This window comes from Chenopodium quinoa, unplaced genomic scaffold, assembly GCF_001683475.1.
Source record: "Chenopodium quinoa cultivar QQ74 unplaced genomic scaffold, ASM168347v1, whole genome shotgun sequence".
Lineage (NCBI taxonomy): Eukaryota > Viridiplantae > Streptophyta > Magnoliopsida > Caryophyllales > Amaranthaceae > Chenopodium > Chenopodium quinoa.
Genome location: NW_018745000.1, coordinates 6,268,540 through 6,284,413, shown reverse-complemented (window position 1 = coordinate 6,284,413; position 15,874 = coordinate 6,268,540). Strand labels below are relative to the sequence as shown.

At 41.3% G+C, this 15,874-nt stretch overlaps 1 protein-coding gene and 2 long non-coding RNA genes across 5 annotated transcripts; 2 read left to right on the top strand and 1 right to left on the bottom strand.

Moving 5' to 3' along the window:
- The first annotated feature begins 2,092 nt into the window (after positions 1–2,092).
- Positions 2,093–3,535, top strand: LOC110707438. Its single transcript, XR_002508489.1, has 2 exons — positions 2,093–2,801; positions 2,979–3,535. It is a non-coding gene; the product is annotated as an uncharacterized LOC110707438 (long non-coding RNA).
- A 1,823-nt stretch (positions 3,536–5,358) lies between these two features.
- Positions 5,359–8,449, bottom strand: LOC110707553. 3 transcript variants are annotated; one of them, XR_002508565.1, is made up of 7 exons: positions 7,055–8,449; positions 6,910–6,963; positions 6,767–6,824; positions 6,031–6,690; positions 5,778–5,915; positions 5,626–5,706; positions 5,359–5,550 (listed from the first exon to the last, which is right to left on the bottom strand). It is a non-coding gene; the product is annotated as an uncharacterized LOC110707553 (long non-coding RNA). The 3 variants fall into 3 exon arrangements; XR_002508566.1 differs by having other exon boundaries at positions 5,359–5,706; positions 7,055–7,141; positions 7,779–8,449; XR_002508564.1 differs by having other exon boundaries at positions 5,359–5,706; positions 7,055–8,448.
- A 6,599-nt stretch (positions 8,450–15,048) lies between these two features.
- On the top strand, positions 15,049–15,486 carry LOC110707609 (tropomyosin-like). The gene has a single exon (XM_021885636.1). It carries the CDS (start codon positions 15,049–15,051, stop codon positions 15,484–15,486), a length of 438 nt encoding a protein of 145 aa, XP_021741328.1.
- Positions 15,487–15,874: the final 388 nt, after the last annotated feature.

Here is a 15,874-nt window from a genome sequence, read left to right as displayed (position 1 = left end):
GTGAGCGGCTTCAGTAATTTCCTTGGAGAAGGCCGACGGCTGTTCACCAAGTCTAAGCAACCGAAGCTGCCAGTCCATAGGTTGGACATTTTTTGCTGCATGTCCACCAAACGGAGGTGGCTGTAAAAAATACTGTTGATGCGGTACAAACGGTAAGTTTGGTACCGCCTGGTCGCTATGAAAGCCGGACTGACGGGAGGTGCCGCCTGACTGACTCTCATGATACGACTGAGTATGCCTCATTGAGGTATTTCGCAGACTGTCTTGGAAGTTTGAAGTAGAGGCCGACTCTGACAATCGGTCACTCTTCTTCTGCTCTAGCAGTAGCCGAGCGTCTGTGTATGATTTCCTCGACCCGTCCGCCTGAATATGACGAACAGGTTTCCTATTTCCTAGAGTAGGAAAACGGTATTTTGTGAAATCAAGGGCAGTCGGCTCCCGCTTCCTAGATTTAGGATGAGGAGTCGCCTCTCGCCCTTGAATTGGCTTCCTCTTCAGTGAAGTGGAGGGTTTCTTAGCCGACTGCTCCTTATCCAGAGCAGGCGGCTTCTTGTTGATCAACTCTTGAATTTCTCCCTTGAAGTCCCTCATGAAGGTCATGAGTTCGTTCCTTGTGATGGGAGCAGACCCATCAGTCAGCTGCTGCCGAACAGGCGGTGCGCCTGCTGGCTCGCTTCCAGTTTGAAGATGTTCCCGTTCCCTCCTTTCGGTATGACGGGTACGTCGGGCCCTTAGGGTCCCGTCTGAAGCTGTGTGAGCTTCAACTTCAAATTCATTCTCAGTATCGTGGTCCGACTGAACTTGAGGGGCGTCTAGGGGACGCCTCTCTTCAGGAGTCGGTACAGACTTGGATGCCATCTCAGAAGTACTATCCCCACAGACGGCGCCAAATGTTTTGGGGTTTTCTGATTTCCTGCGGGAGAGTTACAATTCCGAGACTGGAACCGGACGCCTGTACCTGCAAAACAACGGAGACTCCTGGTGGTGGGAGCTCCGCCTCCAACGATCAAGTTAGTACTTGTTTGAGGAGTAATTAATGCGGAAATTAAAGTGATTGGGTCTCTCTAGGTGAGAGTGTTTAATGTGAGTTTTTTAGCGTAATCCCCCTTAATGAGGATTAAGGGAGGTATTTATAACCTTGGGAAACGTGCCCATCCTAGGTTTAGGTTAACCTAGGGCTGATTGGGCTTCCCTCGGAAGTTGGGCCTGGGTGGCCGGTTTCTCCATTAGGCATGGAGTATGCCACGTGTCATGACATAATAGGTCCAAGGTGGACGAATAAGTGTGTGCCACGTGGCAAGCCCTGACAGTTCCAACTGGGGGACACTTGGCAGGACCAGATTGGCCCACGTGGCGCATTCCGATTGGTGGGAGCAAAATCCCCTAATCAAGTTGTATTAATCTAATCATGTAATTGGAATAACACATTCGGATTCGAGTTCGGGTTAGAGTTGGGTCAGATAATTTCATGGTCTAATGTTTAAATTAGATCATTCTTGGGTTTGCGTCAATATTAGTTCGGATCAATATTAGTACATAATTATGTATTACAAGCATTATTCTATAATTTGGCTTAATTTCTAAACAAATTGTACCAATATGTTGTTCAGCTGGTATATTATCTAAGCAAATTGTTCAATTCTACAAAATTAAACTCAAGATTAAGATTTATTTGGTTTAATTTATTCGTTTGTAGGATTTTGGTTAGCATGTTGCGTTGATATCTAGTTACATGCTAGTCTTGTGAATAAAGCATGGTTATTGGTGAGGTCGGTTCATTAATAATAAGTGGTGTCTGTTTAAGTTAAATAAAATTCATAATTTATCGGGTCAAATTGGTGGAATAATCTTAAGCCATAAACCTTCTATCATTCACAACTTCTTTCATTTCAGGTAAATATTGTATTTAAGTATTGTATTAATCACGGTAACAAGAATAACTTGTAACTATTAACAAATAGACCTATCATAAATTATTGAAAAACCAATTATGAATATGAAAACATTATTTTAATATTTTCCACACATATCACATACATAATTGACCTATTCGCTTATGGAAAGGCAACACTCCTACGAAAATTCCCCTTTATAAAAGGAGTAACTCCTATTACACCTATTACAAATCACACATACATCTAACCCATACAAAAACCAAACGAGAAAACACTCAATGTCTTCTTCCAGCCAAGAAATGGATACTCAAGTCCCTAACCCTGAGCTACTGCCATTTAATGGCGGCACGACATCTGCCTCAAGTGGCCATCGGCAGCAAAAAAAGAGGACCAGAGCTGGCCGTCACAGTCTTCTTGCGACCTTTGCTGCCGGGAAGTCTCTCGCATGCTGGGAGGCTGCGAACTCAAGTCACCTACCCTGCCTCAGCCTTTGCCTTTGCCTGTGCCTGTAGTTATCGACGATGTTGTCGTCGACCTAACTGATGAGCCTGAGGTTACTGGTGTCACATATCCTGAAATGTCTGGTGGTTCTACAACCGTCATTTGTCTTAGTGGTGATGATACTGAGGTCGAGTCCAAAGGCGATGATGCTACCCCTCTTAAAGCATCAAAGGCCGTCCTTGTCACTTTGTCCCAAAGATAACATTCCGGGTTCGAAGACTCACAGACGGTGACCCCAGGTTTGAGTACAGCCTAAAGGTTAATGAAAATTTCGAGAAGATTTACTACGACTACGCTGCGAGAGTAGACCGCCTCCCGGATGAAATCTTCATTAAGAAGGCTATAGGGCAAACGCAGGGCTCGTGTGGGATTCTGACTGGGTCCATCCTCTATGTGGTTGGGCAGGTAACGTTTTGTTTTTTGTACTTCAAATAATTAATTTACAGTCGTTTGTTTTGTTAATTTAATCTCCATATTATTAATTTAATGTCTTATTATTTACTGTCGTTTGTTTTGTTTATTTAATCTTTACTGTCGTTTGTTTTGTTTATTTAATCTGCATATTGATTGGATAAATGCTAGAACTTCGAGGATAACTTGGACGTCTGTACCAAGCTTGTGTATCTTTGTCAGCTGCGCACCCGCCCGCGTATGAAGGAGGTGATCGTCCCTGTCTTCGCAAATTTGAAGGTGCTGTCCAAGATCTGGAGTGATGAGGTCGATGTGAATCAGGAGATCATACAAATGAGAATCGGAATGTCCTCCCGTGTCAGACTTTCCGTGATGTTGGTATTCGGAATGGGCACGAGGTGTTTTGCTTAACCAATATCTAGTCCAGTCTTTGTCGAGGGAGATGTTTTTGTCCTTGTCATGGAGTTGTTATGTTTTTGTTAAGTTGACAAGTGAATTTGCTAATTAAGTTAATGAAATCACCTTGGAGCATGAATCCGTCTTTTGTAGGTCAATTGTGGTGATACTCTTTAAGGCCATTTGTGTCATAATCTAGAAGGCCATTTGAGTCATAGTCTAGTAGTAGGTGTTTCTAGTCTTTTGTGTCAAAGTCCCATGTGATTTGGGCAACAATATCAACCTTTTTCTGTATTATTTTTGGTTGATTAATGAAATGATCAGTTGGTTTAGTTGTTGATGATTATTATTATTGAGTGTTAATTAGTATAATTTGGATCCAGTGTGTTAAGTTTATATGGGCTAATGAACCATAAGGATAGCATGTTAAATCGAATGGGCTAATTAACAATCAGGAAAACATGTCCAAACAAATGGGAAATATTCCTGGACCTTATATCTTTTGGATAAGTCAGTTAATTTTGATGGGCTAATTGCATGTTCAATCAAATGGATCGTGGCCTCATATTATTTGAAATATCTTTCTTTTCCATAAGAGACAATAGCAATGCATAAGTCCATTCTTTCCAATCCACAAGAGACAATGTCAATGGATAAGTCTGTTGGCCTGATTTCATTTTAACATTCCATGCTCAATACATCAAATGTAAGGCATAACTGATATGTTTATTTTCTATAGTGATTTACCCCCATCCCTTGGTCATTTTTAGGAGTATTATTGGCTTTTTGGAGCCACTTTTATTACTAATATGCGTTTTCTAGTGTTTTCGTAGTTTTGGTACTATTTGATAGAAAATTGCAAATTTGGAGCATTTTCCCAGACTTATGATAAGCCACTACGAGCATTGGAGAATTATGACCATATTTCATAGCCCAGGACCGGTTGGAGTCGTCAAATCGGTGATTAAGGGCTCATCAAAGAAGAGATCGAGGCAATGGACCAAGTATTCAAGACCCAAGAGGAAATTCGGAATTGGCCGAGAGAAATAGCCCAAAAGTGAAAAGGTCCAGCTTGCCCGAGAGCTCGCCCTGAGGCGCGCCCGGCCAGGCGAGGCATATAGAAGGAAAAGAGGCTTTGCCCTGACACGCGCCCGACCGGGTGCAAGTGAAGATTAAAGGCTCAAAAAGGCGGGCCCGGCCGGGCGAAGCTCCGCCCGACCGGGTGCATGTTTCTAAGAAGAAGTTTTGATGATTTAATTTGTTTTTAATGGGATTTTGTGCTTAAGTAAAAATACGTTTTTAAGCTAGAGACGATTACTACTTCTTTAGTTAGTTAATTTCCAGATTTCTGATTTTTAGTTTTTGGTTAATACTTTTATTTTTTCTCTGCACCTTTGACTTATGCAATTCATTATTTTCCGTTTACTTTGGTAACGATTTCTTCCCTCTTTATTTTCAGTAATTTAATTGCTTTGATTTAATATGCTTTGTTTAATTGCTTTGATTAGTTTAGATCTAATTATGTGTGAGTAGTTTCATACTAGGGTTTATGGGGATCCATAAATAATATGAAGGGGTAATTTATTATGGTTGATTGTTAATGTTTCAAAATAATTTCCTATTGATTGGTTTACTGCTATGCAATTAGATTATCGCTGGTTTAATTGTATGAGTTATGCAATATTAACTCGAGATTCGAGAGATGAGAATTGATGTTTAGGCTTAGTTTCAATAGGCAGGTTAATTTATAAATGGTTAAGTCAAGATTCGAGAGATGCGATTTAATACTGGTAGATTAATTCTGTGATTGTAATACGTAGCGAAAGCCCTTTATGATCTGATTAATTTATGCATTGATAATTGATTGTTATGTTTTTACCCTGGAATATTGTTTATTGGTGAACCTATACCCTAGGCCTTTTATTATTGATTTTCTCCCTTACTCAACTTGCATTAGTTTAATTATTAGGTTTACTCTCATAACAATAATTCGGTTACTTGATAATTTAGATAATATTAATTATTTAGGAATAGAAAGACTTATTTCCTTGCGGATTCGACCCTACTTCCCTATCTACTTTAGCTAGAGGACTTAGGCAATTCTTTTGATTAGGTGATACGACTTTAGCCTGTCTATAACACTTAAAAATGCTCATCAGAAAATAAATTATTAGAAGATCATGAATACAGATCAATGTTTTTCCAAAATAATACAACAGTTTATTATTAAAAAATGCTTATAACTCATTGCTAATACAAATGGTAATGATAATGCTAATTGTAAATTTCTTTTGACTTCCCTCCTTTCCCTAACCTTCGACTTGGAGATAGCAGGTCCTGCTACCAACTTTGCAACAAAACAAAAACAATATTTTAGCCATAACGCATCAGCACAGCAATTGGTTGCATCTACAACACTTACATGAAACTCATCCTTGGGTGCTACACTGTCCCGTGCCTCCCTTGGGTGTTGTTCGCCATAGGCAACGCCCAATACCTATAACTGTATTGTCACAGTCTCATATCAGACCCCGGTATGGAAGGAAAAAATATAACCAAAGACATTAGCCTTACCCTTAACCTCCCATAGTCCCCTGTCACTAATTTGTCCAACTTCGATGCATCTCGAATCTGCTGCATATTCCATACCTTCAGTCTAGGGAAAGCTTCCCATTCAACAGGATCTCTAGCCAAACGGTCTAGGTAAAAAATCTGCATAAAATTTTAAGTATAAAAGTTGTGTGCCAAACATATATATATGTATGTGTATGTAACTAGTTAAATCAAATTAAAATGAAAATACATAAAGTAAATTGTAATGACTTACAACGGCAAATATAGCATACCAACCACATCCACTCGCAAACCCATGAGCATAAAAACGCCGGGCAATACTAGAAATACTCCCCATGAATTTAGACAACACTAAACCACACCAGTCATACTCAATTGCCAATAAATCAGCCGCAAGACGAGGTGACTGTGTAGGGCACAACACCCTCTCTTAAGCAACTATCAAGAAAAGCGTCTTGAATTCTTCTTCCTCTTCCGGATCAAAGTGCCCCTCTAATCGATCCATCATTTCCAAATTCAATGGTATCCCAACCGACGTGTAAACACGACCACATTGTCCAGTGGACTCCCATGACTTCCCATACTTCAATAAATTTCTCTGAACCTTTTCACGATCCGCAAAAGTCATTGTTTTTGTCGAAGAAACAGTCTTTGAAACCATTGGTATCCCTAAATCCCATCGAACTTGTTTCTTAGAAAACCTAAACTCAACACCATCTGGGGTTATGAACATTTTACTTATCGGATCTATACGAGTCATCACCCAATACGACAACAGCCTCGGTAATTGCATATCATATGACAGGTGTAATAGACCACCAAAACCCATCTCATACACCCAGCGTTTTCTCCTATCATCAAATTTCCCACAAATCTAACCAAATGACTCAATCCGACAACTCATGTGGGCAGGCTGTAAAATTAAATTAATGATAAATACACAAGCCAACAAAAAACACATTGCAACACTAAAACATTAAAAATCTTACCCATCTACTCCCCTTTGAGTGTTCCGTTACAACCTCCGCCATAAGTTAAACTATCATCCTAAAAAATCAACAACATTAGCAATACTTTGTTTGGATTATCCGCACTCCTGTGCAAAATATTCATTTCACAAAAACATTACTACCTTAAAAATTCCCGGGTAAAAGGTTATTGTTTTCTTCTTGGATTTCGATGTTTCCTGCAATCCCATGGAACAACAATATCTTAACAACACCATAGACAATGATAGAGAATAAATTTGATTGACTTACTAATACTGATTGACTTACTAATACCCTTTTCTTCAATATATATCCCCCCTCCTCAACTGAGCCAACCTGCATGGTTCGAGCAAATGCATCTCCTTTTTGTCCAATCTATATTATACCATAAATAAACTAAGATGACATAGGGTACTCACCTCATTTTTGTCACAAATTGTTCTTCTGCGCTTACACTTTACTTCAGAAGACATTTAGAGGTTCATGTACAATATTGTGTCGAATTGTATGATAAAATAATAATACACTAGTGCAAATGAGGGTTTCTCCAAATGAACCAATTCCACAACAACAGCTCTCCAATATTCCGTTAATTATTGACATTTCAATTAATAATTCAAATTATTATTCCTCAATCCAGGTCCATTGAACATTTATATTAACGAAACAAACACTTCAAAGTTAGGTAAACAATGAACGGGGATTTCATACAAGCTAAATTAATTTTCAACTCATTTTTTCAGCAATTCATTTCGAATAGCAGCTCAGTTCATTTCGAATTGAACTCAAAAGGCTAATTTATTGTTTGAACTCATTTTTTCAGCAGCTCAGTTTATTCGATTTGAACTCAGTTTTAGCCAATAATTACAGGCGAATTCATTTCGATTTCAATTCAATTTCTACGCAGTTCATTTCGATTTCAATTCAATTTCATGAGAAAGGAAATGCAAATCTAACAATTCATAATCTCAAAAAACACGACAATCAATTCAAATCTACATAAGGGACTCACCTCCGTCAGTGTCTTCGACTCCACAATCTTCGTCAAACTACCAGCAAGTCGAACTTCGACCAGCAGCTCAGTTCAGCCCTAAGTTCATCTTTTTTTCCCAATTTGATTTCTTTCCAATATTCAGACAACAGTAATTCCAAATACCAGCAAGTCGAACTTCGACCAGCAGCTCAGTTCAGCCCTAATAAGTTCATCTTTTTCCCCAATTTGATTTCTTTCCAATATTCAGACAACTGTAATTCCAAATTCAAGAAACACGTGTAATTAACTCCGTCAAATAATCTGTTTAACCCATGTTGTCTAGCTGTCACGAAGTTTTGCACGTTAGAGTCCATATAATGTGTAAAACCGGGTAAAATGGTGAGATTGCCCCCATGAGAAACAAATTTGGTTAATCATTAGGAGAAACGGAGAATTTGCCCTGTTTTAGTAGCAGACAAATATGAAAATTGGTTTGACTTTGCTGCAATGGTGTATAAGTATTGGCTGCTTGCTTCGGGCCATGCCAAGGCCGAAGAGCTAAGCACGACGGCGGTTGCACCAATGTCACCTGCCGAGTGTTGGCCTGGATGTGCAACGGCCTTCGGACATGTTCAGGGTGGGAGCTTTCATAGCCTGGACTGGCATCTACACGAATGACGAGATGTTCGAGCACAAATTAACTGTGTCCTTGTGATTACCCACATACGGTAGTGAGTGAGCTCCTATAATTTTCAATCTTGTTGTAGAGGTGAGCAAAGGGGCGGGCCGAGCCGGCCCCCGGCCCAAAATCTGGGCTTTTCGGGCAAATTGCATGGTGCATGTCCGGGTTTCGGGCCAAAGAGCGGTACGGGCCTCGTGTTGAAAATGACCCTAGAATTTCGGGCTATATGGCTTTGGGTCAAAACCGGGCCGGACCAAATTCTCTAGGGCCACTTTGCTCACCTTTATCTTGTTGTAATTGTACTAGTTAATATATATGTGATTATATGTGGTGAGTGATTTTATGTTACATCATTTCAGGTCGAAGAGGGTCTAGATGTTGAGTGCAATCCGAATGATGATGCCAATGTTAAATGGCAATGGCAGTTGTGGTGGTGGAGATAACGGAAATGGTGGTGGTGGAGTCGATGGACTTAACGATGTTACGATTTATAGGTATAGTGAGATAAATCAACCTTTGGACTACATAAGCACTTACATAGTTGCAAACAATTATAGTAGTTGGACTACATTTGCTGGAGCAATATTTGCAATATGGGTGTATTTACACAACATTCCCAATGAGCGGTGGTGGTCACGGAAGTAATGCCTACTGTTTGTTGGCCTGGACATACGGTTTACTTCGGATGTGTCGATGTTGATGGAAACTACACCGACCTGAGTTGGCAGGACCATGAATGGCAAAGTGTTCGAGCGGATATTAATTGTGTCCTGGTGGTTGCGCAAGCGGAAGCTCGTCCGTGAATGAACTTGCTTGTTGTAATTGCACTAGTTGCAATGCTTATTTCCTGGTATTTAGTTGTAGGTATGAAGTTTTAGAGGTAATATTCCTAGGTGTTTTTGTTGATCAAGGATTGAGAATTTGTTCTGCAATTGTGGGGGTGTTAAACTGTTAATGTACAATCCTTATTAAAAGTCAAACTCATGTGGTTTAGCTCTGTAAGCAATTTCGGACAATAGTGAACTTCCTATAGAATGTGAAATACAGTGGAAGGTACTTTGTAATGTGCTACACAAAACTTGGCCTGATAAAATAATTAGGGGATTAGCTAATCAAATATATGATCTGCTTGCTTTAGCTGTTAAAATCATCTTCTTGATAGTGTTTTGCTGTTTTGGAAAAGTGATAGCAATATAACATCTGCTAGCTGTTTATTCTCATCTTATTCTCTATTAAACAGCTAATAGTTGAACCAATCGAAAAAATTAGTGCTGCAGCTTTCCTTGACATTTTTGGAAATTTCTGTATCCTTTTTCTGAGCGAATAAATCAAACCATCATCCGACTAGAACCCACACGAGGCATACTCAAGTATACGAGTGATACTATTGAACTCCATATATGCAATTGTTGCCTTAAATATTGATGCTAATGCGAATGTTGAACCCTCATGTGCCGCATACTCATATTATACTCCACAAATTAGCTCTCCAAATTTTTCATAATGTAGGTCTAAAAGCAGATTCTTTCCCATTGATCTAACCATACTGATTACCGCTTCATACTTGCATCCTAATGTTATAATATTCCTCCATTTTAGCACATTTCAGCTAAAATTGTGAGTATACAACACATATTCTGACCACCCCCTTCTGCCTTCATAAATGAAGAGGATCACAATTTGCAATGATTCTTTACCTCTAATGCTTTCCCATCGAATCTAGACTTCTAGTGGTAAATACCTACTGATCACATCATAATTATACTGATTATCCATATTTGTATCCTTGCTCACTTAACAGTATAGCCGACATAATCATAGGTGAGATTGCATTGCTGCATCTCGGCTCTAGGCAACAAATTTCCTTGCAAGGAAGAACCTACCAATTTCATTTTTTCCTTTTATATGAACCTTGTGCCGAGTGTTCTTTTTCCGGTGTTGACCCTTAAGTACAAAATTAGTGCAACATTTGTGAGCATCACATATATTTTTTACTCATCAGGGCTAAATTCAGAACAAGTATAACTTCCTGCTGATAAACATGCAAATCTGAAGTCAGAATTTGTTTCAGTGAACATACCATTGTCTCGGATCACTTGAACAATACACTCACAAATTGCAAACCTTCCAGTATCAAATGAGTTGATAATTAATAGAACATTTGTACATTAACACCCCCCACAATTACAGAAGATGAATCAATCAATCAATCCTCGATCATTTTCATACATGCATCTACCAAAAACTGATGGAAATATTACCTACAACGAACTAAATCCATGTAATGTAGTACATTATACTAGGAATTAAGTATTCAGGCTTGAGCATGTTGTTCATTGTTGTTGACCTTGTTGTTGTTGTTGTTGTTGTTGTTGTTGTTGTTGTTGTTGTTGTTGCTGCTGCTGTTGTTGTTGATGTTCAGCAACCACACAGACACAATTAATTTGGGCTCGAACATTGTGCCATTCGTGTTGAAGCCAATTCAAGTCAGTAAAGTTCTGACCACCATCAACACGTCCGAAGACAGTCCTACTTCCAGGCCAACAATCGGCAGGTGGCGTTGGTACTATCACTGCTCCAGCTAGCTGCTCGGCATTGGCATGGCCGACATCAGTCAGCCAATATTGATACACCACGCCAGCAAATTCGAACCAACTGTTAAAATTGTCTGCAACTGTATTGGTGTCGTGAATCAATCTCAATTCTCAATTCGCATCATACTGATAAATCTTAAGTTTCTGTCTCCACCAAATTCCCATTATTTACGTTTCCGTTGTCATGTCCTCCAACATTTCCATTGTTAGCAGCCGCTGCTCCGTTATTATTCCCAGCATTTGGTTGTGGTTTCGTACACCACTATCATTACCCGCGTTACCATTACCATTACCATTCGCATTCTGGTGGCCCGACAAAATACCATTTTCTGGTGCTACATTAGCTGTTTTCCGAACCTGAAATCATGAACATATATAAGATCATTCATTCAGTCAGTTTTCAGTATTAATTAAATGATTTCAATACACTAATCTTAATTAAATAGAGCATCAAAAGACTTACTGGAATAACATAATCTTCCACTTTCACTTTCATAGGAACTAATAAAGCTGAAGCACCAAAACTTCCACTTTCATCTAATAATAAAAACCAGATCAAATCCCCATTATTAGTTGCAATATATTGATCAAAAATACAATCAACAATTATTCAATCTAATGAACTACTTATACCATTAATCTTTAATCACAAGAGACCACATTTATTTATTTATGTGAAAGCAAGACTTATTATAGTTAGTTCCCATCTTTTTGGTAAGTCCAATCAAATTTCGAGAGCAGCAATCATTGAAATTTGCAGTAGTGTAATCAGAGATTATCCAAGAAACCATCATATCTTTGTTACTTTCAATTGCATTATTGTTTGAAGAAGAACCAGCACCCATTTCTATTAAACAAATTAAAATCATCAAATTTATTGCTGATTTAAAAATCATAAATAGGCAATGCAATTGAACCCAAACAACTTGCCCCCAGACCCGATTTGGAAGTATGACGGGTTAGGTTTTTAACTTGCAAAATGGAGGGAAGTAAATGATTTAATTAGCATTTAAGTTTGGAGGTTATTGAGGCAATAACGGTTATTTTGAGAGTAATTAGGTAGTTGGATAGTTTAGTGGGTAGTTAATTGGAGAAGCGTATGAGCGTCTGAGCATTGAAGTGGAGTTAGTGGGGGTTTTAGTGGCGCGGACTCCCAGAATTCCATCTCTGGAAGGTATTTTAACCACTCATCCCATTCTCTTTCCTCATTTCTTTGCTAATTCAATTTCGCTTCTCGCTAATCACTGCTACTAACCCCATTTCCTTTTTCCACTTATTCTCATCAATCCGAAGCCTTAAACCGAAATTCGTTGCTCCAAACTTATAAATCGGCGAATTCCGCGTCTAATAAAGGTAATTTTCTTGAAATTTTCTTCAGTTTTCTTTGCTTTTCAAACACCCCTCTTTTTCCAACTTCTTAAACCACCGCCGTTTGAAATGGCCAGCGATCGTGGGAAGAGAAAGATTGGGGTTGGTGAAAATGCTGAGGAAGAGGAGGAGGTTCCTCAGCTAATTTTGCGACGAAATCGCCCCTTGGGGTTAATGCCGCCGCTCAGCGACCAGAATCCGAGGGCGAGGATCGGCGGTACTGCCGCCTCTAGCGGTTCTGCCATCCGGGCCATCCCGATAAGCTTTTTGCCCCCGAGGGCTTCGGGGTCGACTAGCACCTCTTGCCGAAGTGCCGATTCGACGTCTCAGACATTACCTCCCGAGGAAAGGGAGTGGCTAGATCCAGCCTATAACTCAGGCATTATGGCCTATCGGCCCTACCATTGGTGGACCGAGAACAATGTTGTGTACCGCTTCGCCGAGCAAATTGAGATTTGCTACGGGATTATGGAGTTTGACGGGTATTGGTGCCGAATGCCTACTTGGGCTGAGAGGATTCACCGTGCTCCCCCAGGCTATATCGGGGTTTACACCTGTCATCTGCAATACGAGCTTCGGTTCCCCCTTCATTCTTTCATTACCTCGTTGCTGAACGGGTATAACATTTCATTGTGCCAGTTGACTCCCGTGAGCATCCGAAGGATGATTACCTATCTTTGGGTCTGCCTGTTTTTGGGTTTTCGGCCGAACGTTTACTACTTTCATCATATGCACAAGTTGGTCCGGAATTCTCAGGCAGACCGATTCTATGGCCCTGGCTGGTGGCAGATCGAAGGTAAAAAGGGGTAAATTTAAGTCTGGCTGAACGACACCTCGGACAAGGAATGGAGGGGTCAGTGGATCTGGGTGAGAGCACCCTAAGACGAGGATCTCCCGAACCTTTTTGGTGCGCCGAGATATTTGAGGCACCCCGATCCGGAGATGAGGAACATCGGGCCTGCTGAATTTTTTGATGCGAACCGAATGCAGATGGTGCATTTCGGCCGATCTCTTAGCTAGGGGGCCACAGGCCGAATGGCGAACGTACCCTCCGTCTGGCTGCCCTGTTTCCATTATATCTTCCAAGAGAAGATTCTTGCTGTCATCGGCCTCAGCCGAAAGTACCAGAGCGGTAAGGAGCTCGGCTGAGGCCGGAGACTTAATTTTCAGCTTTTGCTTTTGTTTGTTTACTTTCTTCGGGAAACTCATTGCTGTTTATCTCTTTCAGAAGTGTGCGAGGAGAACTCGGGTGTCAACTACAAATAAGCCGAAAATCACCGATCCCCAAGACCGTCCTCTTAGCTTGGCCGAGAAGAGGCTTCAGATTGTCAGCGCGATTGAGTATCATCTGCAAAAGCCTTGGTTTGAGAAGGTGGACCCCTACTTTCTCTATTCAGCTGAAGAGCAAGTAGCTGCGACTATTGCCGCTGCGGCCTCCCGAAGTGAAGCTGGGCCTTCTATTCTTTCTTTTGAGCCGAGAGAAGAAGAAGAAGAAGAAGTCGTAGAAGAAGAAGAAGAAGATTCCGTAGACGCTCGTCTGTTGAAGACTTTGGTGAGTCCTTGGGTTTGCCTGAATTTGCCTCTTCTTTCTTTGTTTTTTTTTTTGAACTTATGTGACTTTTTGCCCCCTTGTTCTTTCTTCTGCAGTCCGACGAAGAAGATGAGAACACAGGAGAGCCAGCCAGTCAACTTCGGACGAATCATCTTTAGACGAAGAAATGTCGGTCCGAAGAGGAGAAGGGATGTTGTCCTACCTGGGCAGTTCCAAGTTGCCCCAATCCATGCGAAGAAGCCTCAGACCGAGGAGCCGAGTAAAGAGAAGACACCTCCTCTTCCCGAGACTCAGGACGAGGAGGTGCAGCAAAAATCCCCCTCTTGGGCAAGTGGCTGAAACCCATGAAGTTCAGTCCACGAACTTAACTCCTCCACCATCTCCTCGGCACGTGGACGAACCTTTTGCTAATGAGGTTCAGAAGGAAGCTGATGCACTGATTGTCCATCCTGAGGATGATGATGTGCAGACTTTGGGAGAGGAGCCCAAGGATTTTAATGCTCTGAAGGAAACTGAGAAGAAAGTTGAGGATGCGAAGAACTTCGACATGCCTTCGACTTCGGCAGGCAACTCCTTCAAGACTTTCCAATATGTTGAGATAGGGTTTGAGTCTGCCCCCTTACTGGCTGTTCCTGATGCTGCCAGGAACGCTCTTCCATCTCACCGAGCCTCAGCAATTGAGTTCTTTGGTGACCTACCTGGCCTATCCGATTTGGAGAAGGCGAAGATTTGGTCCCTTCGGCCCGTAGCTGGGGTGTCTGAGCCCTTCGTGAGGGTTCCAGATCCATTTGCTGCGAATCAAAGGCTGCTGATGCAGGTAAACTTGTTTATACTTAAGCTTTTTCACTTAAGTTTTCAGGTTTTTTGTTTATTTTCTTTACTTCGGCTGATGTATCTTTGAACCCTGCAGGCCGTTCATAACCATTACTTAGCTGCGGAGATGAACGAAGAGCTTAAATTCAAGCTCGAGGATGCTGAACTCCGAGCCAACATTACTGGGCTCAAAGAGAAGTTGCTGAAGAAGAGGCTATTGTAGCCAGGGCCAAGGCGGACAGGCTGCAGAGGAAAGCTGACATCGTCCTCTAGGATCTGGAGTAGCACATTTTCCCATTGATGGATCACGGAGCCGAGCTACTGAGGAGATATGAGGTCGAGGATATCCCTGGCCTCGAGTCTCGGATCCAGGAGATTCAGGACGAGAAAAAGAGAGAGCTTAACGCTGCTGAGAAGGAGTCCCTGAACATCCAAACTAAGCTTCGAAACGAAATTCAGCGGCTCCAGAATGAGCTGGAGGCTAGACAGGTGGAATCCTCCAAGACTCAGGACGAGCTTAAGCATGCTCAAGATCAGTTGAAAACTCAAGGAAAGGGAGCTGCCAAGACTCAGGCTGAACTTGAAGCCGCTCAGAAGCTGTTGGAAGTCCGGGTTTACACCCAAGAGCAATACGAACAAGGCTTCAAGAATGGCTTCAAGGTCGCTCGACGACTGGCTTTCCATGATGATCCCGCCATCAACTGGGATTTGGCTGAGGCTTGGTCCATGGACCCATAGGACGTTCACATGAACGAGGCTCGGGAACAAGAGGAAGTCGAGAGGCTTGAGAGGGAGGAAGCTAAGAAGAGAGAGTCCGAGAGGACTCTTTCTCAGCCTGTCTCTTCCTCTGCTGATGCTGAAGCTTCAAGAAGTCCGAGCACAACTGCTCAACCTGTTCCTGCTAATGCTGAAGCATAGGGACTCAGGCTGTTGTCTACAAAATCTTGCGGGTCAACTTGCGCATAATTTTTAAATTTGTTGCATTTGTATTTTGCCTTTGAATCTTTTGCTTCAGCTTGCCTTGATGTGCAAACTCTAACTTGTTTTTGTTTCTGAGTAGTTGTACTTAGTTCAGCAGTTGTAATTTTTCGCTTGTAGGCGGCTGCCGATTTAGATTATTTCTCTA